This window comes from Maylandia zebra, linkage group LG12 (assembly GCF_041146795.1).
Source record: "Maylandia zebra isolate NMK-2024a linkage group LG12, Mzebra_GT3a, whole genome shotgun sequence".
Lineage (NCBI taxonomy): Eukaryota > Metazoa > Chordata > Actinopteri > Cichliformes > Cichlidae > Maylandia > Maylandia zebra.
The window spans coordinates 19,131,560-19,150,860 of NC_135178.1; the positions used below are offsets into that span (position 1 = coordinate 19,131,560).

General features: G+C 36.8%; 1 protein-coding gene and 1 pseudogene across 2 annotated transcripts; both read right to left on the bottom strand.

Moving 5' to 3' along the window:
- Positions 1-2,661: 2,661 nt before the first annotated feature.
- LOC143421407 (arrestin domain-containing protein 3-like) lies at positions 2,662-10,692 on the bottom strand (annotated as a pseudogene).
- Positions 10,693-12,726: 2,034 nt separating this feature from the next.
- LOC101477150 (arrestin domain-containing protein 3) lies at positions 12,727-18,220 on the bottom strand. 2 transcript variants are annotated; one of them, XM_012917229.4, is made up of 7 exons: positions 17,781-18,220; positions 17,636-17,702; positions 16,758-16,905; positions 15,766-15,868; positions 15,390-15,655; positions 15,150-15,244; positions 12,727-14,197 (listed from the first exon to the last, which is right to left on the bottom strand). In XM_012917229.4, exons 1-6 carry the CDS (start codon positions 18,049-18,051, stop codon positions 15,152-15,154), a joined length of 948 nt encoding a protein of 315 aa, XP_012772683.2. In that variant the 5' UTR covers positions 18,052-18,220; the 3' UTR covers positions 12,727-14,197; positions 15,150-15,151. The 2 variants fall into 2 exon arrangements, with proteins under 2 accessions (XP_012772683.2, XP_004544496.2); XM_004544439.5 differs by having other exon boundaries at positions 17,636-18,220.
- Between the last annotated feature and the right edge of the window lie 1,081 nt (positions 18,221-19,301).

Consider the following 19,301-nt stretch of genomic DNA (forward strand, 5'->3'; position numbering starts at 1 on the left):
GAAAATCTGTGTGTGCATGTGTGTATTTGTTCAACAACAATGTAAGGGTACCATCATCACTGGATCATGGTTTGTCTTGTGGATGAGGGTAAACTCTGCCTTCGCTTTGCTGTCCATTCTCATCGACCGGTTCAGATTTGCCTCGACTGTGTACAAAATCTTTCCACATGAGCCCTTGAAGGAGGACGGCAGGTCTCTGTAAGATGTGGCAACAAAAGGTGCAATGAAACTTAAATGAAAGGATATTGTTATAGAAAATAAAGAAACATGTTTGAATATGTTTATATGGAACACCAATGGAAATAATTTTGTTCAGAAGAAAACTCACTGCACTGGAATCTGAAAGGTGAATGGGTAGACATGGCAGCCAGGGGAAAGATCATTTTTGCCTAAGGAACAATGAATTAGTCAGATAGCATGTTTTTTTTTATGTCTGATTAAAGGAAGGTTTGTAAATTTGTCTCTGTGACTGTTTTTAGAAGGGCTGTTCATTGAAATAGCAGGTTTGCAAATAGTTCTGAAGAAGAGAGAAAATTACAGAAAGAGAAGAGCAGGATAATGTTATTCCTGCTATTATTGCTGCCATCAGCTGGTCAAGATTGTACTAACCTTACTAGTTAAAAGGCATTTTTTGTATAAATGATCATTCAAATAAAAGCTTTTCTGTTAACAGTAGCAGATTAATTGAACATACCACGATTTAAAATGATTACAGCATTGTGCTAAATTGAAAGACATTAGCTTACCCATAGATTCCTGAATGACAAACTGCTTGATGCTGAAGTACTTCTCTTTGCTTTGGTAAGTCACAATAGTTTCCCCATAATTTTCAGTCCATGACACTTGAGCTTTTCCCTTCAGCTTTACAAAGAGTGACTGTACTTCACACTCATTAGTTAATTCAAATGTAACTTGTCCCATGAGATAATCACCACTACTGAAAGTGTTGCTTTTGTTTAGGGGATTGTATCCCACTGTAAAGTTCTTAACACTACTTGACATAGTACACTGTTCAAAGCTGCAAGTACAGTAAATGCCAGATAAGCATGAGGAGAGAGGTTTTATGTGTCATGAGGAGGGTTTGTAGGTGCAAGTACACAGAGTTTTGATAATAATTAAACCACAGGGCCCTAAAATATTCATGTTTATTGATAAGAAACATTGTAAATGTCTGCTAGAGTAATTAAATCTTGTGTAAATAAAATGTGTAGGCATGGTTCTTCTATAAATGAAATTATGAAACACTAACCTCGTACTAGTGTGTGTAGGCGCAAATAGCATTATGGACAATAAGGTGTGACTTGCATGGATCATGGAGTTAAACATGTGGTTAAACACTGGAAATGTTGAGTGTTTACTTAAAGGAGAGTGCATCCATATACCAGTGTGTCTAAAGGTAAAGTTACATAAAAAGTCCTCATTATTCTGTGGTCGTAGCCCATTGGCCAAATCTGGCCCATTGTGTTCTCATGCACACCTGTTGGCCAGTCAGGTTTCTATTCATTAGCCACTCCAGCTACAAGGCTCAGACTCCGTGACTTGTTGCCTTTTTTTGGAAGCCCCGCACAGCTCATATCTCAAGTTTTGACACATTCGTTTGTTTTGTTTTTTTTATTGAAGTGTTATACACCAGGTCTGAGTTTGTATCTGGCACAGATGTGGTGCTGCTGTTAGCAAAGTCTGTCCGGACACAGTCGTATGAAGACATCCCAGAGCAGAGCTTCAAAGTGTTTGGTTAAAGGAGTGCATTTGTAAAAGCCTTTTTTAGTCTTATCCATCACTCAAAGGATTTCATAATACATATACCTGTTTACATACACATTTCTTTTACATGCACATTTTTTTTATTCCACACTGGTAATACACTAGGGCCCATTTGTGGGGCTCAGTATATTTGCTGTGGACATGTGGATGTCTCAGAAACAATCTCAGCATTAGGATTATTGTTATGGGCTATTTATCAGTTTCCCATAAACAGTACTTGAAGAACAGTACAAACACATTTTTTCTTAAACCTCAATACCCATCAGCATCAATATACCGCAGCATATAAAGTGAAATTTATAAATCCATATATTTAGAACAAATTAGCTCTGTGTATTAATGCTGTAGACCAAATAAAAGGATTACTTCAATAGTACCTTTCAAGATAAACATCACACAGTGCTTCCCAACAAAACATTAGATCACAAAAAAAAAGCTCAAATAAGCCTGACTACATCTTTTTTAAAACTTAAAACGAACTAATATTAAAAATATTATAATTATAATTAAATATATTCAATGAGTGTATTTTATGGATTCACAGAATCTGCTCCTGCTGGCCCTGTTCTACTCTACAGCAATAAAGATATTTATGCACTGAGTGGCAAAGATTTGATATTTAAAAATCCATCTGTTAAAAATGTATCAAAATACGCCTCGGTCATGGAAATCTTCTATCATCACACTGATAAAATAAATGAAAATATACATTTTCTCTGAGGCACTAAGTAATGTCTGGAATAAATGTTTTTATAAGTGGCTATATACAGTGATTTTTTTATAGATTTCATATCATCTCTGTAACACATCGTGTTACTTCCTTGAGCTATTCAGAATATTTAAATCAGAATCAAAAATAAAAAGAGCCCAGTACCCTCCAAATCTGTAGCCGAGCTTCTAGGACTTTCTGTCTGAACTGTTCAGGGAGGGGTACATGTCATATGTCTCACAGGAAGGTGGTAAGCCATCAACTCCAGGGGCAGCTGGATTTTGTAGAAAGCTTGTCCCTTCTGGAAAGTCAGAGTTTGGAGATGCTTCAAATCCACTGGCTGAATAGTCAGATGACTGCTGCTTATCAGACCCCTCTAAAGCAGGCAGGATGATTATGGGGAACTTGATCTCTGGGTCTGAAGCATACTTCACATCCAGATGGACCTAGAAAGAGTCAGTGCTTATTAGACTCGTAATGCATACTTGATTAAATAAAGATATTAACAAGGCCTGGGAAATACTTTCAGGAAGATGAAATAGGCCTATTCACCCGGAGTCTGTTCTCTAATTTGATGATGGTGGAAGGGACGGTGATGATCTTGGTGACTGTCTGGTGACTGACTGTGGGATGGCTTCACCCTCCTCTTTCAGGATGTCTTTTGTTTCAAGTTTCCTTTTCTTATTTGCAAAGTAGCTGTTCTTTCTGTAGAGACAGTACTTGAGTTTAATGTCACGAGAGGATTTGTTCTGAACTGAAGCCATGACCTTTATGTCTTCTCCTGGAAAAACAACAACATCAGGTTAAAGTTCTGTCCTACAATATAATTACATTGATGTTATGCTGCATACAAAGCTGTGGAGCTGTGGATTTCAGTACTGCAAACTTTTAAGAGTTTAAGCTGTGTCATCATCTGTTTGATCTTTGCAGGAATGAGTTCGCAAAGGTTTTAAGATTTTCTATATTTCTGCAAAAATATAACACATTTCACATTTAACCAACATGTGCACTACATGCCTTATCTGTCATCATAGTCTATCTTCAGTCATAAAAAGATTCCCTGTGGAGTGAATGTATATTTCAGTAATGTGAGATTGCGAGCAAGTCATAATTACCTTGGAGGAAGGCTGTTTTTGGAATGCTTACATCCATGGCCACTGATCCTGATGTGAAGAGGTTCATCTTCTTATCAGTCATATTTTGCTGCAGAGTCTGAGAAGAAAATCACAATTTATGTACATGCAGTGTTAATTCAGGAGTGTAACATATAGCAGTTTGTAAGGGTACCATAAGCTCTCCATCAAGGTTTCCTTTGTGGATGAGAGTGAACTCTGCCTTTGCTTTGCTATCTTTTCTCACTGAGTGGCTCAGATTTGCCTCCAATCTATACACAATCTTTCCATGTGAGCCCCTGAAGGAGGAGGGCAGCTCTCTGTAAGACAGGACAATACTATTAACAAATCAAAGTGGGTGAGTGGCAGGATATCATTTAAGGAAAAATTGAAAACACTCAAGAGTGCTTATCCTTATAATAATAGTTTTTTAATAAGTAATTATTGGGGGTTGACTTGCACGGTAATTAAAGTTGCAAGAAAAAAAATATGATTGCAGGCAGGGGCGATTCTAGGATCAGAGCTTTGGGGGGTGCTGAGCACCCAGAGAGCTGCTCAGCCAGGCAAGATAATCTTTACTCGTCACGCTGAGACCCTGTCTCTGTCAGTCCCTGCATCCTTAAATGTCTCCAGTTGTACAGAGTTCCCTCTGGATGTCTCTTTGGTGCATTTAAACCCCTGTTCCTTCCTGTCCTCATCATCTGTTGTCTTCATCTCCGTTATCAGTCATCATAATTTTACCATCTCTGTGCAAGTCTGCAAATTTCTTTATTAAATCATAAGATTCTTAAATTCATCAAGTCTCTCTGTGCTTGGGTCCTTGTCAAAAAAACACGACATCACTGTTTTGTAAATTTTAACACAAGTTAATTCCCACAATTGTGAAAGAAAAGCAAAAGTCTGTAACAAAACCATCAAATCTGATAAAGGTTATTTAAATGCTGCAAAAGAAGAAGGGATTGGAATAAAAAAATACATATCCTAACCTTAATTACTGGGGGAAAATTATGAATGATGATCATAGTGAGTAAGAAGTAAACTGAGGGCATTTTTTGGACAGAGATTCACTTTTAATGTGTATGTATAATACAGATACATAAAAATACACTCCAAAAATAGAGTCCTTGAAATGTACAAAATATTGATAGAAAAATTATAAAAATGGAGGCAACAATGTATACAATGTATGAAAAGATCTTTACTGCAGATACTACTATGGCTCTGCAGATTTTTTATTTTATTTTAACCTATGTCGCCTCACCCTGAGGTTGGAAAATCTGTCTATCACTTTTTGGTGGTCAAGTCTCTCAAGCAGTTTAACAGTTTCTGTTTTGCCTGTCACTGTTCCCTGTCTGTTTTCTTACCTGGTTCTTCCTGACCTTGTACTTTCTCCTCACATTCCCATCTATCCTCTCTCCCTCTTTGGAATGATAATCACAAATAGACTGTATTCAATTAGATGAAAAAAAAATATTATTACGATCACTAATAAGAAAGTCCTCTCTCAGTGTACTTTCAAGCAATTTAAAGTTTTCGATTTTAAATTGGCTGTATAAATTTTAATGGGAGCAACAGGGCGGTCAAATGTCGCTGATTTTATTACACAGTAGGACGGATTGTAGCGAACATGTCGGAAAACACGTTTTCAACACTGTAGGTTACCTGGGTGTAAAGTTTTTCAGCTAAAAAGAAACATGGTCTGACTCCTACCCAATTATATAAAGAGTAACTGAAGGTTAAATGCAGCTAATATGTCCTGTTTTAAGCCAGGCACTCACACCTCAGCTCCGCTGCATCTCAGCCACCATCGCTCTGGCAGAAAGGACGCTAGAGCCAGAGCAGGGGAGAGCCGAGCTGGAACAAACCATTTGGGGAGGGTATCTATACTTTTGTTGTTAAAATGTTCCGTCTCAATTAAGCACTGTATGCTTTTTATATTTTTAGTAGTGTGTCACACAAACAGCAAATATTGTCAAAAAAGTAAGAAATCTTTGGGGGTGCTTTGATTCATTTTGGGGGTTCATTGAAAGACATAAGCGTACTTACCCTGAGATTCCTGAATGACAAACTGCTTGATGGTGAAGTATTTGTCTTTGCTGTAAAAGGTTATGACGGTTTTTCCGCCTTTCCCTTCAGCTTTACAAAGAGTGACTGTATTTTGCATTCCTGTGACAACTCCAGTGTATTTTGTCCTGTAATATAATCGCCACTAGCAAAAGTATTGCTTTTGTTAATGGGATCATATCCCACTAAAAAGCTCTTAATAATATTTGGCATAACGCTATCAAACGCTGCACAGTGCTACAAAAACAGCAAGTGCCAGCTAAGTGTGAGCAGCGAGGTTTTCTATCTCATGACGAGAGTCATCTTACAAAGAACTTTGGTAATAATTAAACCACAGGGACCTAAATAAGTGCTAGCACGTGGTTCTCCCGGGCCACCTGTTGTGGGATTGTTGGAAAACTTTGAGCAATATATATGATCATGTGATTGAACTGGGGAAATATTAAATATTTACTAAAAGGAAAGTGCATCTAGGTAAGGCTATTAAAAATAAATAAATATAAAATCCTCATTAATTAGTCTATGGTCAAGCCCTATGGACAAATCTGGTCTCACGCATGTTTTAATGTTTACCCGTTTGTTTCTATTCATCAGCCACTCCAGCTACACAAATTGTCTTCTTTGGGAAAGCCACACCCAAGCCCTCTACTCTTGAGCTATGTTTGTTTGCTTGTCTGTTTATTTGTTTATTTTTTACGTGAACTGTAATCTGTCTAGTCTGAGCTGTATGTAGGACCTCACCTAACACATTCAAACTTGGCCTGGAGTTAATCTCAACTAAAAATCTGAAAAGCTGTGTGAGCGGATATGGCAAAAACGCTGTTCTACCAGGTTGACAAAATCTGTCCCGAGACATGCATATGAAGACCTTCCGAAGCAGGCCGCTATAGAAATGTTTTAGGAAAGAAATGATATGTATGATGTATGAAATATGAGCATGCTGTTTCTGTAAGTGAATGAATGATGAAATTGAAATAATGCAGTTTCCTCAATGAGGTCACTGTTACCACGTGTACATGTAAACAGCATTACTCACACAGCACGTGGTAGCACGTGATATTCCTAAATCACCTGTTGTGGGTGTGTTAAACTTTACAGTCCCAAGCATGGGTCATGTGACTAAACACAGTGGAAATACTCCAGGGAAATATGAAGTATTTAAAGGTAGTGTTACAGAGTGTAGCCAAAATGAAATCTTTATTCTTCTTATTTGAGATTTTTTAAGGTCTTGTCTTTTTACAAAAGAGATGAATAATATATTTCAACTGTGTTTTCTTCTAATGCTTTCTGGACTAAACTCGACTCATCGTAGCACATGACAATTGAGTGTACTACTTATTATACTGCATGCCATTTCATTGCACATATCATACACCTGATTTGATGCAAACATCATTGAACTTTCACATCAATATAACTATATTATTTTCAATTATTGTGGTGTGCCTTGATGATCTGGTTTGTCCTCTGACAGTTTGAAAATACTATAAGGATGTCAGCAGGTTGTGAATATTAATATTGATCCTGTATTAAACTTGTAAAGAGACTAATATTGATCCTGTATATTTGATTTCAGCAAGTAATTGCAGACTACAGGATGCTGAGAAACCAAAAAGTGAGGGAACTTTAAAACCACACCAACATACCAATATATATTTTTCATTACATGTAATATAGGAGATGTCATTTCTGTCTACCCTAATGACCACTGCAGATTGTTACACACTTTTCATCTTAATTATTTGTTATGTTAGTTGTTAGTTATGGATCATGAAGGGAAAGTGGCAAACAGAGACTGCTCATGTACAGCGCCCTGAGTTCTGTGTCTTTGGGTAAGAGGTAAACTGCTAAATTGCACCTTTTCATCCTTAAACCTGCACGCTGCTGCCCTCTATGGGAAATAAGATGGACTGCATCAAATTTTAGTTGAAGTTCGTGTGTGTTATTTAATTTATGCAAATACTACATTAGATCACCTTAATGCTAGCACTAATTAAAATGGTTCTAAAAGTCTGCATATGATGGACTGTAAGGGGGTGACATCATTGAGATAATAATAAAAGAATGTTTCTGTTCTGAAAATAATGTTAATAGCAAGTGAGCATTAGCCATTTTTTATCTGGAACAAAAAGACGCAACCTACCTACTGTAGGAGCAAATCCCAACTCACCACCAGCCTCTAACGTTGGCTTGGAGAAAATGTTGACCAGAAATTTTTCTTTATGTTTCCTTAGGTTGATTCAGCATCAGCCTTTGACCTCATTTTGTCTTAAAGCAGTTTTTCAAAATATATATACATATGGTGTAAAATTCTTTATTTGTTCAACTGAGAGCAGCACTCTGGCGCTGCTCATGAGCTTAATTCACCATGGCAGCTAGTCCCAGATAACGTGGGAGTTGTTGAACTCCAGACCACTTAGAGAAGTTTCCTTCCAGTGAAGTCATTTATTTGGCATAAATTGTAATTAGTATACTGGACTGAAGGAAGTTCAAACCACTGATCTCCCATTAGCGAATAATCTATTTGAGCTACAATCATTCCAGCTACATATCTCCAGGAACACATACACAAAAACATAAACAGACACTCAAAGCCTGAAAATAATGCGGGTCATGCTGTTTCAACTCATAGTTCTTTTGTTTACTATTTACAGTGCAGTCTATTGGTATCACAATCTTTACATTATCTGAGACAATCTCTGAAAGATGCTCTGAAAGAGTGTACTGAGATTAGGTATTTTCTATTTTAACATGAGTTTAAACAGAAAACAAGGAAAGCTTTGATCATTTTTTTAAAGTGAAATTTAAATATGGTGAATTTGATCTCTGGCCCTGAGGCATACTTCACATACAGATAGACCTGTGGTGGAAAAAAGATTAAATGTAAGTCTTACTTTTCTCGAAATCAGAGAAAACAGGAAACTAAAACCATAATTTGCATGGGCTCAGTAAAATTGGACAATAGAAGATTCTCTGTCTTTGCTTCTTTTTCCTCTCAGGTTTGGAGTGAGCTGGCTCCTCAGCTTTTTCCTGAGATCATCCTTGCCATCAGCTCGTTTAATCTGCAGTATTTAAAGAACCTGCACTCTCTGCCAGATCATTGCCTGCTCAGTGGTGGTGCTGCAACACAAGGCTACCAATTTATTCTCGCTCCTCTTGCCGACTAGTCGTTTGGTGTTATAGTCGCTGGAAAAAACTCAAGCTGACTCCTACAAATCCTACTCATCTGAATCCCTGAGCTAGTTTACTTATGCTAAAAGAGAAACACTTCCCTGTCACCCACCTGCCTCTCTAGCCTTCTCTCCCCTCAACTTGCTGTAGTAATCAATCCAAGACTACATGACTTCATGCAATCAAAGTAACCCTCACCCATCTCTAGCTTGATCTCTCCTCTTCAGCAGAAATCACTGCGTCACCCCTTTAAAGAGTGCACTCACCTGTTAAACTGTTAGTGAGTCCTGCATTGAAGTCCATATTTACTGACATTATGACTGTTTTGGCACTAAAAAGTACTAAAATCAATCCAACACAAAAATAGCTGAATGGCCTGAAGCAAGTATTTAATGTAAAGAAAGCCTCCTACATAAAATTTTCATGTGTGTTATTAACAGATTTTCTAAAAGGCACATGTCCCACAGTAAGCAGGTAATGAGTGAATCGTTTACTAAGCTGAGATTTTTGGCTGTAATCTTTGTTGCTGCAGGATACTTCTGTTGTGTTCACTCGCATATGTGGGATCAGATTCAGGCTCAAACATGTACAAAGGGATTTGTAAAGTTACCTGTTGTGATGCCACAGCTCTGCAATAGAAAAGCCTCACTTCTGGAGCAAGCGATAAGCAGTTTAAGTGTTTTCTTTAATAATTTATACAATATAATAAGTATATTATCAAGTTAGGTTTGCTGTTAGCAAAATTTAAGTTACTTGTGTTCCTAGCGGGTTTGCCAGTGATAATTTTCAAATGCACTAGCTAACTTCTCGGCTAATGCTAATTGAAAGCTCAGACAACATCACTGGCCATTTGCAATGTTGATGATGATGCAGGAAGAACACCAACACGGAGATAACAGATTGTGCGTGGACAACATGCAACATCCATGGTCACTGATCCTGATGTGAAGCGCTTCATCTTCATATCTTCCTCAGTCGTCTTTCTCGATCCCAGTGCGTCTCTACACCTCTCTGCATTAATCATTACTTATTATTATTCGCTGACTCTTTTCCACAGCATGTCTTTTGTGCAGTCTTCCTCCAATCACCTCAATCAGTCGCAGCCCCAGTGGCTGTCGCTCCCTGAGCCTGGTTCTGCTAGAGGGTTCTTCCTGTTTTTCCTCCCCACTGTCACCAAAGCGCTTGCTCAGGGGGTCGTACAATTGTTGGGGTTTTCTGTTTTCCTTGTATCTTTTTATCTCTTTTGATTATCTTAAATGTACAGCACCTTGCTCAACAGTTTTTGTTTTAAATGCACTAAATAAATAAATTTGATCTTTTATTATTGTACAATATAAAGCACCTTGAGGCACCTTGAGGCAACTGTTATTGTGATTTGGCACTGTATAAATAAAACTGAACTGAATTGAAATCTTATCTTGGCTGTGGAGTCTTACAGGAAAATCACAAACTGGTTACATGCAGTATTAATATTGCATGTACAATGCACCCCCACTGAGCAAACTCAGTGGGGGTGTCTGGCAGTTTGTAAGGGTACCATGGATGAGAGTGAACTGCCTTTGCTTTGCTGTCTTTTCTCATCAAGCAGCTCAGATTTGCCTCCACTTCATACAAAGCCTTTCCCCTTGAAGGAGGACGTCAGCTCTTTGTGAGATGTGACCACAAACTGTACAAATCAAACTGGGTGAGTGACAGGACATCTTTCAGAAAAGAGAGAACACACTTGAAAGTGTTAATCCTTAAAGTCTGTGGTAATAATAGTTTTTCCCGATACATTTCAGAGACAACTCACTGTGAAGGGACTTGAAAGGTGAATGGGCAGACATGGCAGCCTGACTGGGAACTAAAGCAGTCATTTAAAGAGCGTTTCATTTCTCATTAAAGAAAGGCTTATAAACAGACTCTTGGATTGCTCTTGTCACTGTGGTTTCTAATTTTACTGAAGGACGGTTTCCACCATGAGGAGGACAAACTAGGAAACAAATTTAGTAAGTCTTCCTTGTATTATTTGTGCTACTAGTTTGAATAGGACAGGATTACATTTACGTCTTGGGAAAAAAAGATCATCTTACAACAGTCAGGGTCTGATTTTGTAAACTGTAAGAATATGTTTAGCATGTAGACTAGTTTTGTCAAAATACCAGAAAGGCAAAAGAAAAAGAAAAATGATTTTGTAATACAAATTTTAAAAAATGAAAGACAAAGAAAGACCAAAAAGGATCTATAAAACCTTATAAAAGCATTACGTTATTTTCATTTCACCTACTTTATTATTATTATGCCATCACACTGCCTTGCAACCATTTAGCAAAAGACTAAACTGTTATAGTGGAGCAGGACTTTGGCTTATTTTTACAGTTTGCCTCAATATACTTTGATAAGTTTGATAGCATATGAAGGTGGACACACCACAATGCATAGAAAACGCAAGGGTTCAAAAAAGTAAGTACAGTCACTTTTGAAAATGAAAAAAACAATGTACTACCCCTATTTTTTTTTATTCCTCAATATGAATAAGTACATCACTTTTCTAGCTGCAATAATATTGGCCCTATACTATGGTCCTGTACTAGTTAATGAACAATGCAAGAAAAACCAAAATAAAATCAATCAATCAAAAAAAACAAAAAAACTTACTTATCCTGACCTTCCTCAGTGATAAAGTTTGTCTTGAGTGTATTTTGCAGTCTTGTGACAGCCCATTTGTAATTTATCCTGTCAGAAAATCACTATTGTTGAAAGAATTGCTTTTATTTCTGGGGCTTATATCCCGCTGAGGAGGTCTTAATATTATTTGGCATAACATCCTACTCAGTACTACCGGTACAATAAAGTGATACGTGAGACGGAGAGGATGGAGGTTTTATGAGCAGGTGATGAGGAAGGAATTTGCTGATAGATACTTGGGTTTAATTAATAATTAAACAATATGACCCCAATAAATCATGCTTCCCTAAGAATGTACTGATTTATGCATAGTTTTGTTGTTGCTGTTGTTGTTAATTTGACTAGCACTGATATGCAAATTCACTAAGAGCTAAATACTACATTTAAAAGCAGTGTGGCCTGTCAGCTTTTTACCTAAAACCTAAGAAAGGCAAAATAAAAGCTCCATGATGCTGACAATAGTAGTTGTGAACCACGCAGGCTTGTTCTTTTTGAACTTAAACATTTCGTTGCATGTGCCTCTTTTTCCGGAGACAAACTTGTTTTTGTTTTGAATTCCCACGATTTAAATTGAGTGGCTTCATTATTGCTTTTTGTTTACTGATGTTGTTCTAGTCATAATAAATGAAAATGTTGCACAAAGAAAATGAGTGAAATCAGACAGAATAAAATAAAAAGAAGTGAAACCTTTTCTGCTGAGTCCACTTTGTTTAAATATTATGTTGATTTACAGGTACAATAAACTTTCTAAGCATATATTTGAAATACAGTTGCTCGTTCGAATCAAATCCATCCAGACTTTATCCCGACTCTTAAGCCACTTTTGGTAGTTTTCCCATCCATCTTTGTTTAACAAGCTCCTTATTCTAACTTTGCACTGGAGTTCCTTTGCTTAATTCAAAGTTAAAAATAATCTTTATAAGCAGTAAAATCTATTATTTCTACTGTGTAGACAACCCTCCCTTTAAGCAGGCTATCTTCTGATTGGATGTCTCCTGGGATGACCACATTATGAGTATCCCTTCTTGCCAGCATCACAAAGACCCAAGAGGCAAAATGTTACAGTGATTACTTGTAGATACACTGACCTAATCATTGGCCCAAATATTACCATCAAGATACACCACATCATCTTTAAGAGTAAGAAATACATCACACACACACACACACACACACACACACACACACACACACACACACACACACACACACACACACACACACACACACACACACACGTTCTACTAATTGTTTTTATTTTTATAAACAGTTGAAATGCAAATGATGACAATATAACATGCAGCGTTTGTGAATATGTACATATAAATTTATAAATTTGATAATTTGTCCAAAACTGGACTATGACACTGTTACACAAGTCTCCTTTTTCTTCAGTCACTATGATGAAAAACTTCGCCACAGACTATTCACATCATGTAGATGGAAAGAAAGATTTCCAATTCTAAGACTTTCCAGTTTTAACATCCTTTACCTGGCTATTCTCCTCCAGTCTTGCAGTCTATACTGGCTCTCTCCATGAAAATTTAGTGTTAGAAACTCCATAGTATGATTTATTAAACTTCTGACAGCCACCACATATTTTCTCAGAGATGGAAAGGTCAAGGATTTTATTAAACTTACACCAACACTTATTGACCTTCACCCGAATGCAGTGATATACGCTGTGACTCGTGACGTCGCGTCTAGCCAGTGCGCACCATGGCAGCTTTGCAGTACAGCACACCTTATACAAATACATTCACAATAACGTGAAAATTGGTAACAGACGGCTGTAGGGATGATTTTTTTAAAAGTGGCATATATGAGATTATAAAGCATAAACCTGATGTACATCAAACACAACACTCAAAACACATAACACATGTAATAAACTGTACAACAAGCATAAACACACATACAGACACATAAAAGCATACAAATATACACAGTTTTCTGACACAGGTGTGGGAATATATTTGAAGTTCTGTAAGAGCGAGTGCTGAAACCACCCGCACCAGATTTGGATCTTATTCTGAGTGTTGTTACAAGACCTCTGCCTGATGACCTTAAAGGCCTTAGTGGGATTTAATAAATGAGTAAGTCATCGCCGTACTAGGAACACAAGCATAAAGGTGCTCTATTGACTATTGAAAGGATTTTGAGTGTATTACTTCAATCTACTATCAACATGAAAATGTAAAGTTAAGGTAACACATAATTAGTATAGCCAGTCATATTTGGCAAAATATTTTAATTATTTATGCCTACTCAAATGGTGATAGGCTGTATCATCTTCATTAACCAATTCATCAAACAACTTTTCTGATTTTTCTATCGGTGATCAGACAGCAGTAGCTTGTGAATGCTTTGTGCTTCAATGATACACCAGATATCCCAGTTTACAGGGATATCTGGTGTATCGTTTACAATACACCAGATATCAGGAAGCTGTGAAGCAGACTAAAAGAAACTGTAAACTGTTTACAATTTGTCTCTAGCACAAACAGTATCTAAGTCATTTAAAGTAAAAAGGTAAACAGGTAAAAAAAAAAATGGTTAAGATAAAATGAAAGATGCATCGAGGTCATCAGAGGAAATTAACATGTACAACTGCATGTCATCAACATATGAATGGCATATGAACAGTAACACGTGTAGGAAGAGCAGTGGTGATATGCTCCATGTGGATCCTCAAAAACACCCTGTGTTGCTGCACAAAGGAAAAATGAAAAGCTTGTGAAAATATCATGCTCGCTGTAAGTCAATGCTGAGGTAAAAGTAGATTTTTCTCATGGTATATGTGCTATATGTTATGAAATAAAATACATTCACTAATTTCTTTAAAAAAATATGTTCAAAAAATATTGTCTATAAAGTTAAGATTAAAATTTGGTTTGCAATTAATTCCAGAGTTTATTTACAGTTAGACTGAGAAAAAAAACAACTAACAGGTTTGTAGGGATGGAATCAAACCATTATGTTGCTATTCGAACTATTTAACTCGCTTTCTCTTGTGTCTTGTTGTGAGCTTTGCTTTGTGTTTAAATGTCTTAATTATCTCCTCATTGCCATCCTCAATTCCTAACCAAGCCCCTGTATGTATATACAGTCTCATCATTGTTGAGTCATCTGTGTTCTCCTTTGATTTCTGTTTTTTGAATATCTTCATGGTCTTACTAGATTTATGTTTTTATTAATTTTTGGGCTTTGTTATTTTGTTTATTGAACTTTGTACCAATTCAAATAAATGGCTCACCTTTTTCTATGAAGCTCTACCATCTGTGTCTGAAACTATGGGTCCTTATCGCTCTCTAATCGACACACAGCATACTGTGACAACACTGAAGAGTAAATGTTTAAATGCCTCAATGAATTCTGTCAGATTAACCCCTGAGTACTGTGAACACAGATTTTTTTTTCATGACAATGCATAATTCTTCTTCCCCAAGTTATTGTTATTGCCTTATTCGTCAAGACTGCGGTGCACAGATGATGTTTTGCATTTTGACCAAAAGGGAGACATTTTAATACAATATTAAATCGACATTAAGCTGCGAACATTTAAAACTCACAAGTGGAAAAAAGGCCACCCCCAATGCAACATCATACCATTCTGCATCATGTATTATTATCTTGTAATAGTAGAAACAAATTTTACTTACAATCACACTGGGGGATAAGTTTGCACGGGGGTATCACACAGGATGATTGGAAACAGCACAACGACCTCATCCAATGCTCCTACGTGGAGTTTAACCTGCAGGAAACAAAAAACAGAAGCTCATTAGATTTTAATGAATAAAAAAAGAAATGGATCCAAACAGGCTTTTGCTGTCTGAACAGCTGAGGTAAACTGGATTATCAATACATCCATGACTTCTCAACCCATCACAGGTACTAACCTCAATAATGTAATCAACAACCAGAATGCTGCACTCTGAGATGGTTAAAGATGCAGACGAGGGAATAGCGAGCATGATCTCAGTGCGTACATAAGAAACCTGAGCACCAACAGGTTCTCCTGACACACACGCCAAAGTTTTGATAGCCATCTTCCTGTTGCGCTTACTGTGGGTGTAGAAAGTCTGTTTCTGTTGCAGCTTCACCTTCGGAGTAGCTGTTTTAGATGAAGGGTTACTAAATTCACAAAATATTTTCACTGTTTCGCCTAGTGGAAGAAAAGACAAAGTGGCAAGTTATTTCAATCAAATTCTTCAAACTTAGCTATTATTATTGATTATACAGATAAAACGATTATCTGATGGATGGAAACCATACCAGGGGTGAAAGCTTTCGTCGCTACACTAACTGTCAGAGTGACGGGACTGGAGTTACACCACAAGCTACACGGTGTCACGCTGTTTGAACCTGAGAGTGGCGCCTGCAGAAAAACAACACACTGATAGTGCCACAGATAAAAAAAAAAAAAAAAAAAGTGTAATATACCAATACTACACTGTTTTGGTTTTGGGATTACGAGAAATCAACACCTATTTATTACTCTTATGCAGAAAAAGTTGCACAAAATGAGCATCAGCGGACCAAATCAATCAAACAATGGCTTTAGAATAATATGAAGAAATGGAGCAATCCCATCATTCTCTGTTTCACTGCATATTTGCAGTAGCAGCTCAGGTTCCTTTGGCATTGCATGGTGGAACCGTATAAAACTCCAAACATATCCAACATTTGCTATAGTTACAGTAACAAAAAAAACCCCAAAAATCTTAAATTCATCACTTTTGGTCCCATAGTTACTCAGAGCCTCGGTGGGATTCATTTATTAGAAGTGAGAGCTTGTGTACAGTCTGGTTTGTGTCCATTTATTCGAAAAATACGTCTGAGAACATGAACAACTGAAGCACAATACAAGGTTCAATATAATAGTGGTCATTCAGTCTGTGTTGGTTACGACTGGAACATAATCAGATTTTAAAGATGTAAATTGTCTCTAAATGCAGTTAGACAACTCTGAATCATTCTTGTACAATAATTGCTCCCATAGGGTTGAATGAAAGTACAACAAAGCAAACCTGGGGTTGCAGAGCTTTTTCAAAGTCAACATATTGAGTTGTGAATGCAGGAAAAACATAGGTGTGGCAAGTAATTTCAAATTTTGGTTCACTTAAAAGGATTCCTGGGACAATTAGTCGAACAAGGTGTACTTAGGGAGGCCTGTGAGAAATATCAGTTTGATTACAGAGAAACTGCAGACACTGCAACAAAAACAAGGACTCCTCAGCTGATTCATCTGAAAATGCACCACTTACATTCAACCCTGGCTGGTTGGTATCAATGTGGTTTACAAACTTAAGCTCTGTCACAAAGTCCTTGGACATACGCCACGGTCTATTAATGCCCACTGTCAAGGTATATGCTATTTTTCCGTGAACCCCATGAAAGGACGATGGGAAGTTTCTGGGATGCAAAATAATAGAAAAGATAGAAAAAAAAGTGATTCAGGCGCATACAAATTCAACAGTTTTACAATAAACAATAAAAGTAAGCATTATGTTAATGAATCAAAAGGTTGAACTACAACACAAGTTGTAGGTTTTGGATTTTAAAAACCAAGGGCCCATTCTTATCTTATATCTACCAAAATCCCTTCATTTTTAACAGTGGCTCTTTACTTAAGTCAAATCTACAGTTCCTGATTTCTTAGCTTTTTGCATAATTGTCACACTTGCATTTTTCAAATCGGCAATCAAATTTAATAGCAGACAAATATAACTCAAGTAAATACAAAATGCCCTTTTAATGAAGATCTAAGGGGGGGACACACCAGCCCTCGAGGACTGGACTTCGTTTTTAAATCTTTTAGCCTGCTTGACTTTGTCAGACACGTTCTGTTTTAGTGATATCTTCATTCAACACGTCTGGGAGTAATCAGGTCTGGGTGCTTTTTGTGAACTTAAACTCAGCTTTCCAAAATAACATGGCTATTCACCGTTCATTCATGATTTAACAAATAGAAATGCATTTAGCATTTTTTTTAAAGGTTATCATTGTCTATTAAAATTTGTTTGATGAAAAAACAAACTAACTAAGAAATCAGGAAGGGGGTAAAGACTTTTGTCAGCATGCCTCCCTGAGTAAAACGCTTCACACGCTAGTGGGTGTTTCACAGTTAAATGGTCATACACACCCTAGTGGGAGCTGACATGTGAACGGATACACATGCGTCCCGAGTTGAAGTTTTGTCCCACGAGTAGCTATAAGAAAAGGACAAAGACAGTGACTGTTTGTTTGCCATGTATCACTGCGTCCAAACAGCACCAGTAACAGCATACCCCTGTCTTCTTGCAAAATAACTCCTTTTAAGTCGAAGAAGTCCAGCCTTGCAGAGTAACGTTTCCTCGTTTCCTGTTTCCCTCCACCTCCTCCGGCGGTCCAGTGCACATTCACGTTTCCCTTCAGCCTCGTTGTTATTGAAGTGATCTTTGTTTCTTTTGTCAGATCAAAAGAGATGTGACCTATGATTTGGTCGCCACTGGAAAAACTATTTCGTCCATCGTGCCTGATAAAATTGATTTTGAAATTTCGGATTGTCTGCTCGAACATCGCAGAGAAACAAAACTAAAGACAAGTCTTACAGGAAAGAAAAAGTTTAATACGTCTGATAAATGCAATCAGACAGAAAGTGAGAACAGCCGAATCGAATAACTTTTTTCTAATCAACAAAAATAAAACTGCGTAGGCGACACGTTACTCCGGGGGGATCGCCCTGACATTGGGCGGGGTCACGGGTCAAGTATTCCGTGACCTCCGTGGATCCGTCGAAATGAAAAAAAAAAAGCATTTTAAAGTTGTCGCTTTTCGTTCTCCATTTAGCTCCCGTTACTTTTACATTTGAGATATTCACAACCACCTTTGTTGTTGTTGTTGTTTTTACATGAAAGTAACTAATCTACTTTTAGTAAATATGAGTTGAGCCTGTTTTGATAAATATTCATATTTATGAAGCTGTAACATCCCTGACGTGTTGCTGTAATGTATTAACTTATGTGTGATTAACTTTTTTCTTATGGAAATATCACTGATTGTAATTTACGACTATTTAATTTATTATTATTCAATTACTTAATTTATTTTATTTGATGGATCTTTCCTTACATTACATAGTTTATTTCTTATGTAGATTATTTTTTAAAAATTAAATTAGATTGGTTTCCATTGATAGCATTCTTCTGACAAACTGGAGACTGTAAGAAACAGTTATAATACACAGTACAACCAATTTATTAGAGCACCACCCAATGCTTATGCCCCACAGCTGACATAAATTAACAGTACTGGTAATATCCAAAATAACTACACCAGTATTCTCCAGCTGTTTAATCAAAATTATATATTTTTAATCTATTTTTATTTTTTTATTATTATTATTGTGTTACAATTATTGTTTTGTTTTGTTGTTTAAGTTAACATTTTTACAAAAGCTGAAAAAAAAATAGTAAGTAAATAACAATATAAAGTTTTTGTAAAATATTTATGTTTTCCTGTGTTTCTGACAGAAGGCTTTGTGAATTTTCTGAGCACTGTATATAATATAAAATCATCTGTCTACACAGGTATTATTGGGTTACACAACCAAATCCCTTTTTTTCCCTTTTGCTTTTCTTCCTCTTCCATGCTTCAAAATAACGTTTTGGCCTCGAGGTACTGCTTTTCTCATCTGTCTAATTAACTGTGTTTTTCTAATCTAAATGTGATCTCTTATTATAAGAGGAGACAGACTGTATCCACAATGAAACATTTAGAAAAAACTATCATCATCAAGGTTGTTAAGAGACTTACACTTTCATATTTCA

Excerpts from the sequence above, each read along its gene's own strand:
- LOC101477150 (XM_004544439.5), bottom strand. The coding sequence starts at position 18,051 with ATGTTCGAGCAGACAATCCGAAATTTCAAAATCAATTTTATCAGGCAC. Across the intron at positions 16,906-17,635 it reads ACATGTCAGCTCCCACTAGG|AAACTTCCCATCGTCCTTTC; the intron begins GTGTGTATGACC and ends TTTGCATCCCAG. Across the intron at positions 15,869-16,757 it reads CCAACCAGCCAGGGTTGAAT|GCGCCACTCTCAGGTTCAAA; the intron begins GTAAGTGGTGCA and ends GTTTTTCTGCAG.